Genomic DNA, 23,814 nt, shown 5'->3' on the forward strand with positions numbered 1-23,814 from the left:
AAAAAATGGCATGAGGTAGTGGAAGGGGACTATCTGAATGTGGAACTGTACCCCAGTGTGAATCAGGAGAGAAGGGGGAAAAAACTCATACAAATTCATACAAACTCTATTTTGCAGGAGGCTGCTGTTTAATGAGTACCGTTAAATCTAAAAGGATCTGAAGAGGCTTCTGTGACTGACAAGCTGGACTGTGACTTTGTCATTTCTGTGATTTGTTGATTCAAACAAAGTCTTTTCTATTCCAAGACTGATCGGTAACAATGCTAAGTCCAGCTGCTTTTAAATAGCAACAGATGCTTTTTCCATTTATAGTGAAGGCTGCATTGTCAGGCTTGGAATGTATGGAGAAATGATACTGTGGCATGCCTGGGAGAGCTGACTGGAGATAAAAGGCCTCTGTCACAGACATCGTGTGCCCATTCTCTGCTCAGCCCCTGTCACTTGCGCTTGCTGTCCTTTCATCTCTTTCTGACACTCAAACATGGCACCCAAGAAACCTGAGCCCAAGAAAGAAGAACCGAAGAAGGAGGTGAAGGAGGTGAAGCCTCCTGAGCCGGAGGTCCCCAAAGAGCCTGAGTTCGACCCCAAGAAAGTAACTGTGAGTACAGCCCCCCATCAGCAAAGGACGCCTGTCTGTTTTTTCCAGTGTGAGATTCAAAACGGTACTGTTTAACAAGGGGAAAACTGCAAGAAATGGAAACATTCAGCATGTTTAACATCTGAAGATAAAATTAATGAAGGTTTCGGGTAGAGACCTTTCCTTTTGGATGACATGCTTCCTTTCAGGGGTTGTAAAGGTGGGGAGGGGCAAGGCCACTGAGGGACTTGTAGATGAGGACAAGAATTTTGAAGTCGAAAGCAGGAGTAGTAGTTGAGCAGAACTCAGTGAGGGATGGTTTGTAGACAGCAGAGTTCTGGGTAAGCTGCAGTTTATACTGTGTGATGATTATGGTGCTTGACTAGCAGCCCAAAAGTTCAAATCCTACCATAGTGAGTTATGAAACTGAATTTAATAACTCTGATAACTTGCATGTTGCAACTACCAGGATGGTAAAAGGTGAACTAGACTGACATTTTATTTTTGAATTTAATAATTCCTATGTTGTGGATTGGCACCAGAAAAATATCATTAAATGCCAGAATGCTGTGAAAATCCAGTTGGCTCATTTACATCCTTCAGGGAAGGGAACATGCCACTCCTACCCTGTCTGGCTTATATGTGCCTCCAGTCCGATTCTACCTCATTCTTAACGCCCTCTGGCGTGATCTATCAAGCCACTCATTTGCAAAACCATTGCTGCTGTTCAACAAGAAGGACCTCTCTAACTTTCTCAAAGAAATTAGGTGATTAATGGGACTTTGCCATGATTGCCTTAAATCTAAGAACAAATTTTTAAAAATTAAAATTACAGATGCAGGTGGAGACAAGATCAAGGGAGCATTGGGGTAGTTATTCCTAGCAGTAAACAGCTGTGGATAAGGGTTTTAATAGCAGTAGTGATGAGCTATTGGCAGAATAGGCAGAAATTGCAGAGGTGGAAATAGGAGATATTGCTGTGGTTATAAGATGGGGTTTGAATTTGAAGATAAGCTCAGCCTTGAACAGAAAATGAGAAAGTTGAATGCTAAAGATACTAAATATCTATTATATCCATTGCTCCTCCTGTGAGTTATCTTGGGACCTTTTGTTGCATGGAAGATCTAATAGAAAAATGTGACAAGGCCTAGGAGTATTTGGTGGGACAGTATAGAGAGAGTTTTATTTTGTATCTGACTCATGCTATGTCTGCCCTGGGAGTGTTTGGTGAGGCAGTGTAGAGGGAGTTTGATTCTGTATGTAACCTGTGCTTAACTGAACTAAGAGTATTGATAAAACCATGTAGAGGGAGCTTTACTCTGTATCTAACTCAACTATACCTACCGTGGGAGTATTTGACGGTGCAGTGTAGAGGGAGCTTTATTCTGTATCTAACATGTGCTATATCTGCTCTGGGAGTTGCTGCCACTGGGTGTCTGAAACAGTTAAGTATCTATCTTCCTGCTTGAGAAGAAGGAAATCCACTTAAAATATACTTTGAACAAAAACAAGAGATCTAGATTTGTTTAACTCCCCATCTGAAACAATCATCTAATGTGGGAGACTAATTTGACTTTTCTCCAGTCATAACAAAGTCCTGTATTTATGGCCTTTAATGCAGTGAAATATGCCAAGGCAATTCATAGGAGCATTATTAAACAAAATTTGGCAGCAAGCCACATAAGGAAATGTTAGGGCTATGTGACCAAAAGCCTGGCCAAGGTAGGTTTTAAGGAGGATCCCAAAGGAGGACAGAGAGGTAACGAGGCAGAGAGACTTAGGAAGGGAATTCCAGAACCTAGGGGCCTGGCAGCTGGGTTAGATCAAAACAGTTCTCAAACTAATTACAAACTCACACACATAGCTGGCAGAGAGAAATGATTTTGAAGTCTGTATTAAAGTTGAACTCAGGTCCCTGTGGTGAAAGATATTGCATTTTTTATGTAGCACCTTTGATCATCCCAAAACACTTGAGAGCCAATCTAAAGACCATCCACTGCTGTTTTACATACAAACGCATCGACCATTGTGTGTACAGCACGATCCCACAAAGTTTATTTGACACATTGATCACTCTGTGTGAGAAAGAATTTCCTGACATTATTCCTAAAACTGTGTTATACAAGTTTGAATTGCACTCCTCCTGTTCTACTTTCACTATTTAATTTAAAGTAATAATGTGGATAATCACCTTTTCCATTCGTTAACTATCTTGTATACCTTGATATGATTAGCTCCTTTCCAGGTTGAAAATAGGAATGTAGACCATTTAGCCCCTCGAGCCTGTTCAGTCATTCAATGAGATCATGGATGATCTGCAACCTAACTCCAAATATCTGTCTTTGCCCCTGTCCTTTAATATCTTTGGATAACAAAAATCTATCAACCTCGAGCATCAATTGCCATTTGCAGAAGAAAGCTCCAAACTTCTATCACCCTTTGCATGAAGAAGTGTTTCCTAATTTCATTCCTGAAAAGTCTGGCTTTAATTTTTTGACTCTGCCCCCTAGTCCTATACTCCTCAACAAGTGGAAATAGTTTTTCACAATCTACCTTTGTTCCCCTTAATATGTTAAAATCACCCCTCAACCTTCTAAATTCGAGGGAATACAACCCTAGTTTGTTTAATCTCTCTTTGTAACTTAACCTTTGGAGTCCAGATATCTGTATGGTAAATCTACGCTGTGCTCCCTCCAAGGCCAATATATCCTTCCTAAGATGTGATGCTCACAGTACTCCAGGTGTGGTTTAACCAGGGTTTTGTATGGCTGAAGCATGACTTCTACCCCCTTGTATTCTATTCCTGTAGATATAAAGGTCACTATTCCACTAGCCTTTTGATTATTTTCTGTACCTGTCATGACTTTTAATGATCTGTGTACCTGGACTCATAAATCTCTCTGGATCGACACCATTCCTGGCTTTTAACCATTTAGAAAGTGCCTAGTCCAAAGTGAATGACCTCACATTTGCCTACATTGAAATCCATTGCCACGTTTTTTTCCCATTTATTTAATCTATCAATACCTCTTTTTAATTTTACAATTCCATCTACACTGCTTACAATGTCACCTATCTTTGTGGTCCTTGGCAAATTTGAATATGTATCTATATCTATCCCATGATCTAAGTTGTTAATGAATACAGTGAATAATTGAAGCCCCAAAACAGATTCTTGTGGGACAAAAAGCTCAAGTCTCTCCAGCCTTTCCTCATAACTCAAATCCCTGGCACAGGCTGTCAGCCTCATGGATTCTCTTTACATGCCTTGAGTATCCTTTAAGAACATAAGAAATAGGAGCAAGAGTAAGCCATTCTGCCCTTTGAACCTGGGGACTGCTGTTCTACCGGAGGTGCTGTCTTTTGGATAAATTGATTAAGCTGTGAAACCACAGCATTGTTTGTCCTTATGCAGCTCAGTACCAAAGTTATTTAATAACCCTCCTGTGAAGTGCCTTGGGACATTTTACTGCATTAAAGGCACTGAAATGCAAATGCTGTTGTTGTTACTATTCAGGGACACAAATATCATCATGCTTTTGTGTATCTTTTTCATTTTTACAAAGTTTGAGCTTTTTTGAGTAGAAGACCAGTGCTTCCAATATGTCTGCCTTTTTCCTCAACCGAGGATTTCCCCCATCATAGTTGACAGGGCCCTTAACTGTGTCCGATCTATTTCAGGCACTTCTGCTCTCACACTTTCCCCTCCCTCCCAAAAGCACAATAGGGTTTCTCTTGTCCTCATCTACCATCCACCAGCCTCCGTATTCAACGGATCATCTTCCGAAATTTCCACCACCTCCAGTGTGATGCCACCACCAAATACATCTTCCCCTCCCGTTTCAGTATTCCAAAGGGGACGGACCCTCCGTGACACCCTGGTCCACTCCTCAATCACCTCCAGCACCTCCTCCCTTTCCTACAGCAGCTTTTCATGGAGATGGAACACCAACCCTTTAACCTCCTCCCTTCCCACTGTCCAGGGCTCCAAACTCTATCCAGGTGAAACAACAATTTACTTGTACTCCCTTCAATTTAGTATACAGTATTCGCTGCTCACAATGTAGTCTCCTCTACACTGGGGAAACTAAACACGGACTGGGTCACTGCTTTGCCTAACACCTCCGCTCATCCACAAGCACGACCCCAAGCTTCTTGATCTTGCCATTTCAATTCCCCACCTTGCTCCCATTCTGACCTTTCTGTTCTTGGCCTGCTATAATGAAGCTCAATATAGGCTCAAGGAACAGCACCTCATCTTTCGACTGGGCACTTTACAGCCTTCAGGACTCAACATAGAGTTCAATAATTTGAGATCATAACCTCTGCCCCCTTTTTCTTATTTCATGTTTTTTTTGCTAGTTTGTTTCCCCCCACTGCCTTGTTTCTTTCTTTGTGTTTGGATGGTTGCTATTTGGCCATTTACACTTCATCCAGACACATCTTTTGTTTCTTCATTTGGAGTTGTATAATGAAACCTTTTGTCATTTAATATCTCCTGCCCTCCACCGTATCACAGACCTTCTCTTATGTTCTTCTTCCACCCTCCCAGCTTTTGTTTGCTTAAAACCTACAGAGTGTCTCCTGACAACGCAGAGCATGCGCAGAACGATCACTGACATCATCAGTGCATCCGAATATTTGCCAGCTTGCCAGTATGAGTCCGCAGATGTGCGCTGCAACATCACCATGTAATGACATCAGACGTAATGACATCCGGGTGTTGCCTCACCCCTCAATAATAGCAATCACTGCCTCCGTCGCCCACAATCTCCTGCTTCCAGCTCCCAACTGCTCGCTGCTTGATCTATCCCTCAATGGCAGCAATCGCTGTCTCCATCCCCCCCAACGTCCCACTCCCAACTGCTCACCGTTCCATCCCACCGCTCCCGACTGCTCGCCGCTTGCTTCCCACCTCGCCGCTTCCCCCTCTCACCACTTGTACCCCACTTGCTCCATCCTCGCTGCTTCTCCAGGCAGCGAGACAGTGAGCGCGCAGCTGGAGGGAACAGTGAACAGTTGGGTGCGGGAGGGAATGGCAGGATGAAGCGGCGAGCAGTCGGGAGTGGCGGGATCAAGCAGCGAGCAGGTGAGAGCAGCTAGAAGGCAGGCACAGGAGAGAGCAGCAATCAGGGAGTGAGTGGGAAACTGAATGCAGCGATTGCGGGAGGGAGCGGGGTACTGTTGGGGGGGTTGTGGAAGCAGCAATTGAGGCCATTGAGGGGTGAGGAAGTTGGGGTTCAATTTGTTTTTTGTGTCAAATTGAGCAGCGCCATTTTTATTAATGGCAGCTGCCTGAGATGTTGCAGACAGTGACATTTCAGTCGATGAGGCTGCATTTGCACAGATGCCAGTACTACGCCACCCATTTCTAACTTTTTGCCAGTTCTGACCTGAAACGTTAATGTTGCTTTTCTCTCCACAGATGCTGCCTGACCAGCTGAGTATTTCCAGCATTTTCCATTTTTGTTTGTAAAATTCCTACCTGACACAAATATTCTTTTCTTTCCAGCTTGAATTCACTGCCGATCAGATCGAAGGTAAGGGTGTGGACACCACTGACACTGTATGATCTCAGTTTTGTTACAGGAGAAAGTGAATTACATGAGGCTGTTCTAATAAACAAGTGTGGTGAATACAGTACTGAGGTCCCAGGATATACACATGTAGTCATTATGGCACAGAAGGAGGCCATTCGGCCCATCAAGTCCATGCCAGCTTTCTGTAGAGAGCTCCAATCAGTCCCATTCCCCAGCTCTGTCCCCGTAGCCCTGCAAGTTTATTTCCCTCAAGAGCCCATCCAATTTCCTTTTGAAATCATTCATCGTCTCCGCTTCTACCACCCTTGTCGGCAGCGAGTTCCAGGTCATTAACACCTGTTGCGTAAAAAAGTTCTTCCTCACATCCTTATTGTCCAAAACTTTAAATCTGTGAGGTATACAAAATTATGAGGGGCGTTGATAGGTTAGATAGGAAGAAATCTTTTCCCTTAGCGGAGGGGTCAGTACCCGGGGGGCATAGATTTAAGATGAGGGGCAGGAGGTTTAGAGGGGATTTGAGGAAAAAAATTTTCACCCAGAGGGTGGATGGAGTCTGGAACACACTGCCTGAAGAGGTGGTAGAGGCAGGAACCCTCACAACATTTAAGAAGTATTTAGATGAGCACTTGAAACGCCAGAGCATACAAGGCTACGGGCCAAGTGTGGAAAATGGGAATAGAATAGTTAGGTGCTTGATGGCCAACATGGACACGATGGGCCGAAGGGCCTGTTTCTGTGCTGTATAACTCTATGACTCTAAGAAGAATAACCCCAGCTTCTCCAACCTAACCTTGTAACTAAACTCCCCCATCCCAGGAATCATTCTGGTAAATCTCCTCTGCACCCTCTCAAGGACCTTCACATCCTTCCTAAAGTGTGGTGACTAGAACTGGACACAATACTCCAGTTGTGGCCTAACCAGAGCTTTATAAAGATTCAGCATAACTTCCCTGCTTTTGTACTTAATACTTGTATCTATGAAGCCCAAGATCCCATATGCTTTGCTAACTACTCTCTCAGTATGTCCTGCCACCTTCAAAGATCAATGAACCCCCAGGTCCCTCTGTCCCAGCACACTCTGTAGAACTGTGTCATTTAATCTATTTTGCCTCTCCCTATCCCTTCTGCCAAAGTGCATCATCTCAAACTTCTCTGTATTAAATTCCATCTGCCACTTGTCTGCCCATTCTGCTAGCCTATCTATGTCCTGTTGCAGTCGATTGGTATCATCAATAGTCGAGGTTGAGTTAAAGGATATTTATATAGCACCTTTCATGACCTCAGGATATCCCAAATCACTTAATAATAAATTACTTTTGAACTATTGTAATGATGGGAAACGCAATAGATATTTTTCGTACAGCAAGCTCCCACAAACAGCAATTTGATAAGTGGCCAGTTAGACTGTTTTGGACTGTTAGTTGATTGATAGATATTGGCTAAACACCAGTAGAACTCACCTGCTCTTCTTCGAATAATCTTTTATGTCCATCTGAGAGGGCAAACAGGGTCTCGGTTTAACATCTCATTTCAAAGACAGAAATTCTGACAGTACAGAATTCCATCTGTACTGCACTTAGTCAAGCTGTGAAATGGGGCTTGAATACCCAACCTTCTGACTCAGAGGCGAGGGCTATCACTGAACCAAGTATGATACCCACCTACACCCCTGTTAGTAGATTCCAGCTACAATAACAATTGAGTTACTAGCTGTTGGCCTCTGGCTACAGGCCAATGAAAGGAAAATTAGCCAGGGATTCTGCTCCAAATTATAATCCAGTTACAGTAAAAAGGAGAAAAAAAATCAAGGCCTCCTCAGTCAGTATCCCAGTCAGCCAAGAGTAATGCTATGGAAAAGCTAGGGGTTTGAAATCCTTCTATAATGAGTTTTGGACAGCCATAATCAGACAGTGGGACCAATTTTCAGCTGCCAGCAGTTTCTCACCTGAAAAATTGGTGGGGGGAGTGGCAGTGCTAGCAGCTGAAAATGCTCAGCCATTCCATTGATGCCCAGTGTTCAGTTGGGCAAGCAGCATTCCTGCCTGTTTCAAGCAGAAGGTGGCTTAAATATTCAAATTGTTGTGCTACACTAATTGTAGGACCCCATTTGCAGTTTTCAGGTACAAATACACAAAGCATGACTAAACTCAGTAACACAGTGGTTTGGAGGAAATCAGAAGTGTTGCACAGAATGCCCATGTCTCTGCATGGCATGTCACATTGCTCTGATTGTTTTTTCTTTCAGATTTCAAGGAGGCATTCACCCTGTTCGACAGGACGCCCACCTCAGAGATGAAGATCACTTATGCCCAGTGTGGCGATGTCATGCGTGCTCTGGGTCAGAACCCAACCAATGCAGAGGTTATGAAGGTCTTGGGAAGACCCAAACAAGATGGTAAGGGTTTGAAAGTAAGATACAGATAGACACAGAATACCAAAGTAACTCTGTCAGCTGAAAGAACAATCTTCGATACATAGAAACATAAAAACATAGAAGCAGGAGTAGGCTATTCAGCCCATTGAGCCTGCTCCGCCATTCAATACGATCATGGCTGATCATCCCCTTCAATGCCTTTTTCCCACACTATCCCCATATCCTTTTATGTCATTGGTATTTAGAAATCTGTCAAACTCTGCTTTAAATATACTCAATGACTGAGGTTCCACAGCCCTCTGGGGTAGAGAATTCCGAAGATTCACAACCTTCTGAGTAAAGAAGTTTCTCCTCATCTTGGTCCTAAGTGGCTTCCCCCTTATTATGAAATTGTGTCCCTGTTTCTAGATTCCCCAACCAGGGGAAATATCTTAGCTGCATCTACCCTGTCTATCCCTTTGAGTATTTTGTAGGTTTCAATGAGATCACCTCTTTTTCTTCGAAATTCTAGAGAATGCAGGCCCAGTTTCCCCAATTTCTCTTCGTAGGTCAGTCCCGCCATCCCGGGACCAAGTCTGATGAACCTTCGTTGCACTCCCTCTATGGCAATAATATCCTTCCAAAGGTAAGGGGCTCAAAACTGCACACAGTACTCCAGGTCCGGTCTAACCAAGGTGCTATACAATTGAAGCAAGACTTCACTACTCCTGTACTCAAATCCTCTTGCGATAAAGGCTAACATACCATTAGCCTTCCTAATTGCTTGCTGCACCTGCATGTTAGCTTTCAGTGACTTATTGACAAGGACACCCAGGTCTCTTTGTACATCTACACTTTCTAATCTCTTACCATTTAAGAAATACTCTGCACACCTGTTCCTCCTATCAAAGTGGATAACCTCACATTTTTCCACATTATATTCCATCTGCCAGATTCTTGCCCACTCACTAAGTCTGTCCAAATCCCTTTGAAGCCGCTTTGCATCTTCCTCACAACACACATTCCCACCTAGTTTTGTGTCATCCGTGGACTTGGAAATTTTACATTTGGTCCCCACATGCAGATCATCGATATATATTGTGAACAGCTGGGTCCTACGTACCGATCCTTGCGATACCCCACTGGTCACAGCCTGCCAACACAAGAATGACCCTTTTATTACTACTCTGTTTTCTGCCTGTTAACCAATCCTTAATCCATGCCAGTATATTACCTGCTATCCCATGTGCTTTAATTTTGCTAGCCAACCTCCTGTGGGGGACTTTATCAAAAGCCTTCTTAAAATCCAAGTATACTACGTCCACCGACTCCCCTTTATTAATTTTATTATAACATCCTCAAAAAACTCGAACAGATTCGACAAACATGATTTCCCATTCATAAATCTATGTTGACTATGCCCAATCAAATCATTATTATCCAAGTGTCTATTTATCCCATCCTTCAGAATAGATTCTAACATTTTTCTTTTTTTTATTCATTCATGGGATGTGGACGTCGCTGGCAAGGCCAGCATTTATTGCCCATCCCTAATTGCCCTTGAGAAGGTGGTGATGAGCTGCCTTCTTGAACCGCTGCAGTCCATGTGAGGTAGGTATACCCACAGTGCTGTTAGGAAGGGAGTTCCAGGATTTTAACCCAGCGACAGTGAAGGAACGGCGATATAATTCCAAGTCAGGATGGTGCGTGACTTGGAGGGGAATTTGCAGGTGGTGGTGTTCCCATGCATTTGTTGCCCTTGTCCTTCTAGTTGGCAGAGGTTGCGGGTTTGGAAGGTGCTGTCTAAGGACCCTTGGTGCGTTACTGCAATGCATCTTATAGATGGTACACACTGCTGCCACTGTCTGTTGGTGGTGGAGGGAGTGAATGTTTGTGGATGGGGTGCTAATCAAGTGGGCTGCTTGGCATCGAGCTTCATGAGTGTTGTTGGAGCTGCACCCATCCAGGCAAGTGGAGAGTATTCCATCACATTCCTGACTTGTGCCTTGTAGATGGCGGACAGACTTTGGCGAGTCAGGAGGTGAGTTACTTGCCGCAGGATTCCTAGCCTCTGACCTGCTCTTGTAGCCACAGTATTTATATGGCTAGTCCAGTTCAGTTTCTGGTCAATGGTAACCCCTAGGATGTTGATAGTGGGGGATTCAGCGATCATAATGCCATTGAATGTCAAAGGGAGATGGTAAGATTCTCTCTTGTTGGAGATGGTCATTGCCTGGCACTTGTGTGGCGCGAATGTTACTTGCCACTTCTCAGCCCAAGCCTGGATATTGTCCAGGCCTTGCTGCATTTCTACACGGACTGCTTCAATATCTGAGGAGTTGCGAATGGTGCTGAACATTGTGCAATCATCAGCGAACACCCCCACTTCTGACCTTATGATTGAAGGAAGGTCATTGATAAAGCAGCTGAAGATGTTTGGGCCTAGGACACTACCCTGAGGAACTCCTGCAGTGATGTCCTGGAGCTCAGATGATTGACCTCCAACAACCACAACCATCTTCCTTTGCGCTAGGTATGACTCCAACCAGCGGAGAGTTTTCCCCCTGATTCCCATTGTCATCAGTTTTGCTAGGGCTCCTTGATGCCATACTCGGTCAAATGCTGCCTTGATGTCAAGGGCAGTCACTCTCACCTCACCTCTTGCGTTCAGCTCTTTTGTCCATGTTTGAACCAAGGCTGTAATGAGGTCAGGAGCTGAATGGCCCTGGCGGAACCCAAACTGAGCATCACTGAGCAGGTTATTACTAAGCAAGTGCCACTTGATGGCACTGTTGATGACACCTTCCATCACTTTACTGATGATTGAGAGTAGGCTGATGGGGCGGTAATTGGCCGGGTTGCACTTGTCCTGCTTTTTGTGTACCTGGGCAATTTTCCACATTGCAGGGTAGATGCCAGTATTATAACTGTACAGGAACAGCTTGGCTAGGGGTGTGGCAAGTTCTGGAGCACAGGTCTTCAGTACCATTGCTGGAATATTGTCAGGACCCATAGCTTTTGCAGTATCCAGTGCCTTCAGTTGTTTCTTGATATCACGAGGAGTGAATCGAATTGGCTGAAGTCTGGCGTCTGTGATGCTGGAGACTTCAGGAGGAGGCCAAGATGGATCATCAACTTGGCACATCTGGCTGAAGATTGTTGCAAATGCTTCAGTTTTATCTTTCGCACTAATGTGCTGGGCTCCCCCATCATTGAGGATGGGGATATTTGTGGAGCCACCTCTTCCAATTAGTTGTTTAATTGTCCACCACCATTCACGGCTGGATGTGGCAGGACCGCAGAGCTTAGATCTGATCGGTTGGTTATGGGATCACTTAGCTCTGTCTATCGCATGCTGCTTATGCAGTTTGGCATGCAGATAGTCCTGTGTCTTAGCTTCACCAGGTTGACACCTCATTTTAAGGTATGTCTGGTGCTGCTCCTGGCATGCCCTCCTGCATTCTTCAGTGAACCGGGGTTGGTCTCCTGGCTTGATGGTAATGGTCGAGTGGGGGATATGCCGGGCCATGAGGTTACATATTGTGGTTGCGTACAATTCTGCTGCTGCTGATGGCCCACAGCGCCTCGTGGATGTCCAGTTTTGTATTGCTAGATCTGTTCGAAATCTATCCCATTTAGCAGGGTTGTGGTGCCACACAACACGATGGAGGGTATCATCAATGTGAAGGCGAGACTTCGTCTCCACAAGGACTGTGCAGTGGTCACTCCATTGTAACTGATATTTTCACTTTGCAAAGTTTTAAGCGAACTTAGAGTACTTAGATAGTGATTGATCGGCATGCTAATGCAGATAATCGTGAGATTTGTCATGCGAGTTGCACCTAATTATATACTTCTTAAAACAAAATAATTTTAATTTCCTTTATTTTCCAGAGATGAATACAAAGATGTTGGACTTCGACACCTTTCTGCCAATGCATCAACATATCTGCAAGGTTAAAGACCAGGGCACATTTGAGGACTTCGTTGAGGGTCTGAGAGTGTTCGATAAGGAGGGAAATGGCACAGTAATGGGGGCTGAACTTCGCCATGTCTTAGCTACACTGGGTCTGTATTTAAGGACTAACTGATTTCTGGTAAAGGGTATGAAAGTTGTAAGTCTGAAGCTACTACTGCCACTGTGCCATCATGGGCTTAGGAGGGAATAAGATAATATCGATTGCCCTTGGTCTGGAATGCTAGGGCCACAGCTGTTCACAATCTATATAAATGATTTGGATGTGGAGACCAATTGTAATATTTCCAAATTTGCTGATGGCACAAAACTAGATGGGAATGTAAGTTGTGAGGAAGTTGCAAGGAGGCTTCAAGTGAACTTGGACAGGCTAAGTGAATGGGCAAGAACATGGCAGATGGAATATAATGTGAATAAGTGTGAAGTGATCCACTTTAGTAGAAAAAACAGAAAGACAGAATATTTCTTGAATGCTGAGAGGTTGGGAAGTGTTGGTGTCCAAAGGGGCCTGGGAGTCCTTGTTCATGAGTCACTAAAAGCTAGCATGCAGGTGCAACAATCAATAAGGAAGGCAAATGGTATGTTGGCTGTCATCACAAGGGGATTTGAGTACAGAAGTAAAGAAGTCTTCCTGCAATTGTACAGAGCCTTGGTTAGACTGCACCTGGAGTATTGAGTACAGTTTTGGTTCGCTTGTCTAAGGAAGGATATACTTGCCATAGAGGGAGTGCAACGGAGGTTCACCAGACTAATCCCTGGGATGGTAGGATTGTCTAATGAGGAGAGATTGAGGAAATTGGGCCTGTATTCTCTAGAGTTTCGAAGAATGAGAGATGATCTCATTGAAACTTACAAAATTCTTCCAGGGCACAACAGAGTGGATGTAGATAGGATGTTTCCCCTGGCTGGTGAGTCTAGAACCAGGGGACATAGTCTCAGAATAAGGGGCAGGCCATTTAAGACTGAGATGAGGAGGAATTTCTTCACTCAGAGGGTGGTGAATCTTTGGAATTTTCTACCCCAGAGGGCTGTGGAAGCTCAATCATTGAGCATGTTTAAAACAGAAATCGATAGATTTCTGGAGACTAATGACATCAAGGGATATGAAGATAGCACAGGAAAGAGGCATTGAGGTAGATGATCAGCCATGATCTAATCGAATGGTGGAGCAGGCTCGACAGGCTGAATGGCCTACTCCTGTTCCTATGTTCTTAGATCTTAAACCTGTTATCCATTCTTTGCCTCTCTTTGCTTGTTTTATTTTCCTTCTTTAAAATTTTCCTGAACTGTTTCCTAATCAAGAGGATCAAGATAGTGGTCATCATTATGCTGGGAATCAAGCCCAATGAACCATTCCTCTGGCTTTGCATGCTTATTGTACTTGTTATGTTTTGTAGTGTCCACTATTTGTGTTGCAAAGACGAGCTAGGACCATAGGAACTCAAACTTCTGTGGAGCTGAAACTATCTGAAGGAATTGTTCACCACCACAGCTCCTGAAATTTGTATCAGAGGTCTTACTGACAGAGCTGGAGAGCCTAGTTCATGGACCTGGATGTCCTGGTTGGTTGAGCTGGTGCTTCTGGTTGGTTGAGCTGGACATCCTAACTGACAGAGTTGCAGACCCTGATTGGAGCTGAAGATTCTCATTGAGTGAGTTGGGAGTCATATTCATGGTCTTGGAGATCCTAGTTCTAGTAGAGGTTGTTAACACAAACAGACCAAGGCAGAGAGAACATTTTAGTTGAAATGTGACACAAATATGACTGTTTATAAGTAGACTGGTTAGGTTGAATGTTTATTGATTTAAGTGAAAATTGTTCTTGGTTGCTTTATCATTATAGAACTTCTTTAGCTTCTACAAAAAGAATTTTTTTGTTTCCAATTTGCTTTCCTTTCATCCTAAAGGCTCTTGCTGTAGTTACACTTATCCCTTCCACGGTCACCAGCAATTCTCTTGTACTTTACCTAAGTACTCATTCTTTACATACAAGCGTTGGCATCAGCACAATATGTAACTTCATGGCCTGACTCAGTCCTTTAGTTCCATCAAATCAGAAGATCAACCCTTGCTAAGTAGGTCACTCCACAACAACAAAAAACAAGTTGCATTATTATAGCGTATTTAAAATAGTAAAACATCCCAGGCCCATCACAGTAGCATAATCAGACAAAAATTAACAACAAGGCAAAGAAGGAGATGATACTTAGGTGACTGTGCTTGGTAAGTTTTAAAGAAAATCTGCGACTTGGAGTGGCGGACCAAGGGAATTGCAGAGCTTAAGTCTAGAGAACTGAAGTTGAGGTGAAGGAAGTGTGGGATGAACAAGAGGCCAGAATTGGAGGAATGTAGAGTTCTCAGTGTTGTAGAGCTGATGGAGATTACAGAGATGGGGAAGGGCAAACCAATGGATGAATTTGATCACCAGGGTGAGAATTTTGAAATGGAGGTATTCAGGGCCTGGGAGCCAATGTAGGTCAGTGAGCAAAAAGCTGATTTGTGAACGGGACTTGGAGTGAGTTAGGATACAGGCGGCAGAGTTTTGGATGGACTCAAGTTTATAGAAGGTGTAAGATGGGAGGCTGACCAGTAGAGCATTGACATAGTTGCATCTGAGGGTGACAAAAGCATAAATGAGGGTTTCAGCAGCAGATGGGCTGAGGCAGGGGTAGAGATAGGCACAAAGATGGAAATAGGCAGTCTTGGTGCTGGAGAGGGTACGGGGTTGTAAGCTCAGCTCAGCGTCAAATAAGATGGTGAACAGTCTGGTTCAGTCTGAGACAGTGGCCGGGGAGGGAATGGAATCAGTGGCTCGGGAACAAATTTTGTGCTGGGAGCCGAAGGCAATGACTTCGGTCTTCCCAAAGTTTAATTGGAGGAAATTTCAGCTCATACAGGACTAGATGTCAGACAAGCAGTCTGACAACACAGAGGCAGTAGAGGGGTTGAGAGAGGCGGTGGTGAGTTAGAATTGAGTACAGTAGCACTGTTGGTTCCTTCACCATATGATGGCGACCTGATCTTTCCCTATGTCCTTCAGGACACAGCCAGTGGTGGTGCTACCATGTCACTCTTGATCAAAAACATTGAAGCTCCAGTGCCTCTTACAAATGATGTTCAGCATGGCAGGACACTGATTCATCAGATGTGATTGTAAGCAACATATGTCTTGCCTTGGCCTTGTTTGACCTGGTGTCATTGAATCATAGAATGATACATCACGGAAGCAAGCCATTTGGCCTATCACACCTGTACTGGCTCTTTGAAAGAGCTATCCAATTAGTCTTACTCCCCTGCTCTTTCCCCATAGCCCTATAAATGTTTTCCCTTCAAGTGTTTATCCAATTTCCTTTTGAAAGTTACTATTGAATCTGCTTTCAGGCAGTCCCTTCCACATCACAACAACTTGCTGGGTTAAAATAAATCCTCAAATTGGCTCTAGTTCTTTTGCCTATCACCTTAAATCTGTATCCTTTGATTATTGACCCTTCTAACATTGGAAACAGTTTCTCCTTTATTAACACCTTTATCAAATCTCCTCTTAACCTCTGTTCGAAGGAGTCTCCCCACATAATTGAAGCCTTAACAGTCTATGTTCCTGCACCCTTTTAAAATTGTACCATTTGTTTTATATTGTCTCTTCTCAATCTTTCAAAAGAAATGCATCACTTTACACTTCTCTGTGTTAAATTTTATCTGCCATGCCTCTGCCCATTTCAACAGTCTATCTCCTCCTGAAGTCTGTTACTAGCCTCCTCATTACTACATTTCCGAGTTTCATGTCATCTGCAAACTTTGAAATTATGCAGTGTATACCCAAATTCAAGTCATTAATATGCTCAAAAAGAGCAGTGGTCCTAATCCCTAATGATCACCATTGTATACCTTGCTCCAGTCTAAAAATCAACCATTCACCACTACTATCTTCCTTCTGTCCCTTAGTCAATTTGGTATTCATGGTGCCACTGTCCCTTTAATCCCATGGGATTTAATTTTGCCAACAAGTCTACCATGTGGTACTTTATCAAATGCCTTTTGAAAGTCTATGTACATCAACTACATTACCCTCGCCAAACCTCTCTGTTACTTCATCAAAAAACTCAATCAAGTTAGTCAACAATTTGCCTTTAATAAATCTGCGCTGACTTTCATGTATTAATCCAGAATTTTCCACGTGTCAATTAATCCTTTATCGGATTATTGTCTCTATAAGTTTCCCCACCACTGACATTAGGCTGATTGGTCTGTAATTGCCAAGTTTATACCTCTCCCCTGTAACATCTGCAATCCTAAAGAATCATAGAAATTACAACGCAGAAGGAAGCCACTCAGCTCAATTTACCATTGCAGGTGCTGAGCCCAATTTTCTCCCCTCCCACCACCCCCCACCAATCTTTTTATTTTGCTCCTTTTCAAATACTTATTGAATTCACTTCTAAATAATATTATAGTCTCTGTCTCAATAATCATTTGTGGATAAGCAGCATTTGAAAATCATTTAAGAAACTGTAATGAGGGAAGTAGGTTTTCTGTAAATGGATGAACTGGGTTAATTGGGCTGAATGACCTTACTCATTGTTTAAAATTCAGAAAGAGGCCATCAGACACATCAGCTCCAATTTTATCTCACAGCCAGAGTCATGTGGGTAGTGGACTGAGAGACACCATCCAGCTCTTTGCTGCATGAAGCCTGGGAGAATTTAGCTCCTGGGCTCTGTTTGCATAGGCTCCAGCAGTCTCCTGCCTGAATCTGAGGGGAGCAGGCCTGAGAACTTCTGGGACCCGGATCCACTTGCGGTAGGTTGGCCTGGTGGAGAAACCACAACCGCTTCCCCCAAGCAGACCCCAGGTTAAAATTGCAGTTGAGTCTAGATGACGTCAACAGAGCCTGATCTGTATATTTAAAGATGCACACGCTATTTTCTATCAGGTGTCCTGCTCGTCTGCTCAAAACAACAGGGTAAAATTATAACTCACGGAAAGACAGCCAGCTGTAGATGTGTAAGTCGCTGCAGCTATTTTAACTGCTTGCCTGTACGGATTAAAATCAACCCTATCATGCCTATATCAGCTCTCTGCTGTAGCCTGAATGTTGCTATAAAACTTTAATTTAGAACAGATACGGAAAGGACTTCTTCATGCAAAGGCTGATAAATGTCTGCAATAACCTGCCAAGTAAGGGAATAGAGAGACACTAATGTACTCAAAGGACTGTTGGATGCTTGGTTGGGATGGACTTTAATAGAGCCAATCCAATAGCCTTTTTTCTTCTCTGGTCCTTCAATGAAAAGGAACTGTGGAAAAAAAATCATCAGAATTAGTTCGCACAGTGGTAGATTCAATCTCTGCCATGGAGAGAGATTAACTCGGGTTGTGCACTATTCCAGGCATCCAAGAGTAGGTCTATTCCTGGTTGCTTTGAGAATTTAGCTCATTCAGAAAACTCCCCAATATGGATGAACAACATCACCATAAGAGAGGGCTGTCTCTTTCTTTGCACCTGCCTGGGACATCTGCCAACTTACTGGGGGAGGGGTGGGAGGGACAATGGCTGTTTTGGGACTTAGATCAGAGGAACTAAAATAGAAACATATTACTGCAGACATTAAGACAAGGTGACCTCCAGCATCATGGACAGAGGCTTGACGATATTTTAATGACTGATCTGACCTTTTCAAATGTTTGGCAAACAGCAAAGGGCCTGCTTACCAGCAACAGTGAGCTGCAAATATTATTCTTTCCCTCTAACTTTCTAAGTTCTGACAATGTAATAGGTTCCTTTATGAGCACGTTAACATTTTTAGGAACAAGAAAATGCCATTAGGTTGAACAAGACTGTCATAGCTCAAACGCACCAAACCCCTTCTCACTATGTCCCCCAATCCTTTTTCTTCAGAAACACATTTGATTGCCTGTTTAACCCATTTATACCATCTACTGCAATGACTTGTCACAGCAACATTTTTCACAATTCTGGCACCCTTTGGATTGGAAGAAGAGTACTGAGTTCTCCCAGCATTCTGACCAGTGTTCCTCCAAACAATAATTTAATTGGCCATACATCTGTGGGATGTTGCTGGTGAATAATGACTGTCACACTGATCTACGTAGCAATAGTAACTGCTCTTTGTAATTCATTATATGTTTATTGTGTCATTGGGAAGGCTAGCATTCATTATCCATTCCTAGTTGGCTTGAGAAAGTGGTGGCGAGCTTTCTTCTTGACCTGCTGCAGTCCGTGTGGTGGAAGTGCTCCTATACTGCTGTTGGATAGGGATTTCCAGGATTTTTAACCAATGTAGATAAGAGAACTCTGATGTATGTCCAAGTGGGAATGGGTGTGACTTGGATGGCTACTTGTAGGTGATGGTGCTCCCATGCACCTGCTGCCTTGGTCCTTCTAGGCGATGGAGATTGTAAGTTTAGGCGATGTTGCCGAAGAAGCCATATTGTATACAAAAGTCAACTAATCACCCATGTGCATTCCCTTAGTGTTTGTGTACTGTGTGCCTTTTATTTTTTTTTTATTTAGAGATACAGCACTGAAACAAGCCCTTTCGGCCCACCGGGTCTGTGCCGACCAACAACCACCCATTTATACTAACCCTACAGTAATCCCATATTCCCTACCACCTACCACCAGTTCCGAAGAAGGGTCACTGACCCGAAACGTTAACTCTGCTTCTCTTTCCACAGATGCTGCCAGACCTGCTGAGTGAATCCAGCATTTCTTGTTTTTGTTCCCTACCACCTACCTACACTAGGGCAATTTATAATGGCCAATTTACCTATCACCTGCAAGTCTTTGGCTGTGGGAGGAAACCGGAGCACCCGACGAAAACCCACGCGGTCACAGGGAGAACTTGCAAACTCCGCACAGGCAGTACCCAGAATTAAACTCGGGTCCCTGGAGCTGTGAGGCTGCAGTGCTAACCACTGCACCACTGTGCCGCCCATTTGCCTATCCTAATGCTCCTATGCAGTGCAACCCCCAGTGACTGGAGAAAGCTGCTGACTTTCATTAGAGAAGACTGCAGAAGATCTTGGAGGATGATCTTGTGCAGCTCTGGGCCTAGAAGGCCCGGCTGCTGACTGCACCATCAAAGCATGGACTGGTCAGCTCACAGGCAACAGCAAAGGCACTGGCAGAGTGACAGGGGTGGGATGATGAATGTTACCTGCACGAGAAAAGACAGCAGGCTGTGCTCCCTGGAGCCACTGTCACTCCCCCACTATGGCACCTCAGCAATTCTAGTAACCTATTAGAGGGCAGATTACTGAACTGCTGTGACAAAGAACAGTACAGCACAGGAACAGGCCATTCGGCCCTCCAAGCCTACGCCGATCTTGATGCCTGTCTAAACTAAAACCTTCTGTACTTCCGGGGACTGTATCCCTCTATTCACATCCTATTCATGTATTTGTCAAGATGCCTCTTAAACGTCGCTATCGTACCTGCTTCCACCACCTCGCCCGGCAGCAAGTTCCAGGCACTCACCACCCTCTGTGTAAAGAACTTGCCTCGCACATCCCCTCTAAACTTTGCCCCTCGCACCTTAAACCTATGTCCCCTAGTAACTGACTCTTCCACCTTGGGAAAAAGCTTCTGACTATCCACTCTGTCCATGGCACTCATAACTTTGTTAACCTCTATCATGTCGCCCCTCCACCTCCGTCGTTCCAGTGAAAATAATCCGAGTTTATCCAACCTCTCCTCATAGCCAATGCCCTCCAGACCAGGCAACATCCTGGTAAACCTCCTCTGTACCCTCTCCAAAGCCTCCACGTCCTTCTGGTAGTGTGGTGACCAGAATTGCACGCAATATTCTAAGTGTGGCCTAACTAAAGTTCTGTACAGCTGCAGCATGACTTGCCAATTTTTATACTCTATGCCCCGACCGATGAAGGCAAGCATGCCGTATGCCTTCTTGACTACCTTATCCAACTGCGTTGCCAATTTCAGTGATCTGTGGACTTGTACGCCCAGATCTCTCTGCCTGTCAATACTCCTAAGGGTTCTGCCATTTACTGTATACTTCCCACCTGTATTAGATCTTCCAAAATGCATTACCTCACATTTGTCCGGATTAACCTCCATCTGCCATTTCTCCGCCCAAGTCTCCAACCGATCTATATCCTGCTGTCTCCTCTGACAATCCTCATCACTATCCGCAACTCCACCAACCTTTGTGTCATCCGCAAACTTACTAATCAGACCAGCTACATTTTCCTCCAAATCATTTATATATACTACAAACAGCAAAGGTCCCAGCACTGATCCCTGCGGAACACCACTAGTCACAGCCCTTCATTCAGAAAAGCACCCTTCCACTGCTACCCTCTGTCTTCTATGACCGAGCCAGTTCTGTATCCATCTTGCCAGCTCACCTCTGATCCCATGTGACTTCACCTTTTGTACCAGTCTGCCATGAGGGACCTTGTCAAAGGCTTTACTGAAGTCCATATAGACAACATCCACTGCCCTTCCTTCATCAATCATTTTCGTCACTTCCTCAAAAATCTCAATCAAGTTAGTGAGACACGACCTCCCCTTCACAAAACCATGCTGCCTCTCGCTAATAAGTTCATTTGTTTCCAAATAGGAGTAAATCCTGTCCCGAAGAATCCTCTCTAATACTTTCCCTACCACTGACGGTCTGCAAGTCCCTTTGCACACTGTCCACAGCCATGATGGCAACAGTCTGAACTTGCAAGGCAGCAAGCTCACCTTTCATGAGAGCAGTCTAAGCTTCCACTCAGACGTTGGGTGGCTGTTGCATGTGCTGCAATGCGAATTGCAAAATTGGCCATCAGATGCTGCATCTGGACGATGTAGGTGTAGCGATCAGGGAGGGGGATTGTGATATATTTGAACATATTAGCATTGAAAGGGAGGAAGTATCAGCTGTTTTAGCAAGCTTAAAAATGGATAAATCCCCAGGCCCAGATGAGATGTATCCCAGGCTGTTATGTGAGGAAAGGGAGGAGATTACAGGGGCTCTGACACAAATTTTCAAATCCTCTCTGGCCACAGGAGAGGTATAGAAGATTGGAGGACAGCGAATGTGGTACCATTATTTAAGAAGGGTATCAGGGATAAACCAGGTAATTACAGGCCGGTGAGTCTAACAAGTCGTGGGAGTCAGTTGCCAGCATTCGCCAGAGCTGGCGGGCAGCCATAAAGACAGGGCTAAATTGTGGCGAGTCGAAGAGACTTAGTAGTTGGCAGGAAAAAAGACAGAGGCGAAAGGGGAGAGCCAACTGTGCAACAGCCCCAACAAACAAATTTCTCTGCAGCACCTGTGGAAGAGCCTGTCACTCCAGAATTGGCCTTTATAGCCACTCCAGGCGCTGCTTCACAAACCACTGACCACCTCCAGGCGCGTATCCATTGTCTCTCGAGATAAGGAGGCCCAAAGAAGAGTCTAACATCAGTTAGTTTGGGAAACTATTGGAAAAAATTCTGAGGGACAGGATTAATCTCCACTTGGAGAGGCAGGGATTAATCAGGGATAGTCAGCATGGATTTGTCTGGGGGAGATCGTGTCTGGCTGACTTGATTGAATTTTTTGAGGCGGTGACGAAATGTGTAGATGAGGGTAAAGCAGTTGATGTAGTCTATATGGACTTCAGTAAGGCTTTTGATAAGGTCCCACATGGCAGATTGGTTAAGAAGGTAAGAGCATATGGGATCCAGGGCAATTTGGCAAATTGGATCCAAAATTGGTTTCGTGGCAGGAGGCAGAGGGTAATGCTTGAGGGTTGTTTTTGCGAGTGGAAGCCTCTGACCAGTGGGATACCACAGAGATCGGTGCTGGGACCCTTGCTGTTTGTCGTGTACGTTAATGATTTAGACATGAATATAGGAGGTATGATCAGTAAGTTCGCAGATGACACGAAAATTGTGGTATCGTAAATAGTGAGGAGGAAAGCCTTAGATTACAGGACGATATAGATGGGTTGGTAAGATGGGCGGAGCTGTGGCAAATGGAATTTAACCCTGAGAAGTGTGAGGTGATGCATTTTGGGAGTACTAACAAGGCAAGGGAATATACAATGGATGGTAGGACCCTAGGAAGTACAGAGGGTCAGAGGGATCTTGGTGTACTTGTCCATAGATCACTGAAGGAAGCAGCACAGGTAGATAAGGTGGTTAGGAAGGCATATGGGATACTTGCCTTTATTAGCTGAGGCATAGAATATAAGAGCAGGGAAGTTATGATGGAGCTGTAGAAAACGCTAGTTAGGCCACAGCTGGAGTACTGTGTACAGTTCTGGGCACCACACTATAGGAAGGATGTGATTGCAGAGGAGATTCACCAGGATGTTGCCTGGGCTGGAGCATTTCAGCTATGAAGAGAGACTGAAAAGGCTAGGGGTGTTTTCCTTAGCGCAGAGAAGGCTGAGGGGAGATATGATTGAGGTATACAAAATTATGAAGGGCATTGATAGATTAGATAGGAAGAAGCTTTTTCCCTTAACGGAGGAGTCAATAACCGGGGGGAATAGATTTAAGGTGCAGGAGGTTTAGAGGGGATTTGAGGAAAGAAATTTTCACCCACAGGGTGGTTGGAATCTGGAACGCACTGCCTGAAGGGGTGGTAGAGTCAGGAACCCTCACAGCATTTAAGAAGTATTCAGATGAGCACCTGAAATGTCATAGCATACAAGGCTACGGGCCAAGTGTTGGAAAATGGGAATAGAATAGTTAGGTGCTTGATGGCTGGCACAGACACGATGGGCCGAAGGGCCTGTTTCTGTGCTGTATAACTCTATGACTCTATCGTGGTTGGGTTCGCATATAAATGGAGTTGACCACCACTTACATGTTAGAATGCTTGGGCGCCAAGCTATGCGTGAAGCCCTGTGCCAACTTGGTGCTGGACTCCTCCATGTGCCTTCACATTGACCACAGGCTTTCTGGAAGGCTTCCCAATGCACCAATCTTTTTTTGTGCATATCCATCAGAGCTTCTCCATCGATGTCCGAGTCCTCTGCCACCCTCTGGTGAGCTGGCACATGCACTCCCCTTGCCCCCTGCCCTGGCTACAGTCCACTTGTGCCTGATGTCTCATCGCGTGCAGATCATGCTTCTAATCTATCCTCTAAGATACATGTAGTGTCAATATTTGAGCTGGTGTCTGTGAGTGTGAAATTAATTGACTGTAGTGTGTCTTCTTCATCACTCTGTTCTGACCAGGCTGTACCTCTTGGGTATCTGTAAGGAAAAAGGCACAAGGGTAAGATTGTGGTACAGGAAGTGGGGGAAATTAAAGGGTGCATGCTTACACCATCTGCAACTTGTAAATCAGAAGAATGTGCGGGATGTGGGAAGGAGGATTAGCTATGAGATACCATCATCTTCAAT

At 44.4% G+C, this 23,814-nt stretch overlaps 1 protein-coding gene across 1 annotated transcript in view; it reads left to right on the plus strand.

Moving 5' to 3' along the window:
- Positions 1-481: 481 nt before the first annotated feature.
- Positions 482-23,814, plus strand: part of LOC137369547 (myosin light chain 3-like) — a 32,204-nt gene continuing 8,871 nt past the window's right edge. Inside the window, exons 1-4 of the mRNA XM_068030813.1 lie at positions 482-598; positions 6,090-6,117; positions 8,363-8,512; positions 12,365-12,538. Of these exons, the coding sequence (XP_067886914.1) occupies positions 482-598; positions 6,090-6,117; positions 8,363-8,512; positions 12,365-12,538 (469 nt within the window). The remainder of the gene's footprint in view (positions 599-6,089; positions 6,118-8,362; positions 8,513-12,364; positions 12,539-23,814) is intronic.

Source organism: Heterodontus francisci, chromosome 5, assembly GCF_036365525.1.
Source record: "Heterodontus francisci isolate sHetFra1 chromosome 5, sHetFra1.hap1, whole genome shotgun sequence".
Lineage (NCBI taxonomy): Eukaryota > Metazoa > Chordata > Chondrichthyes > Heterodontiformes > Heterodontidae > Heterodontus > Heterodontus francisci.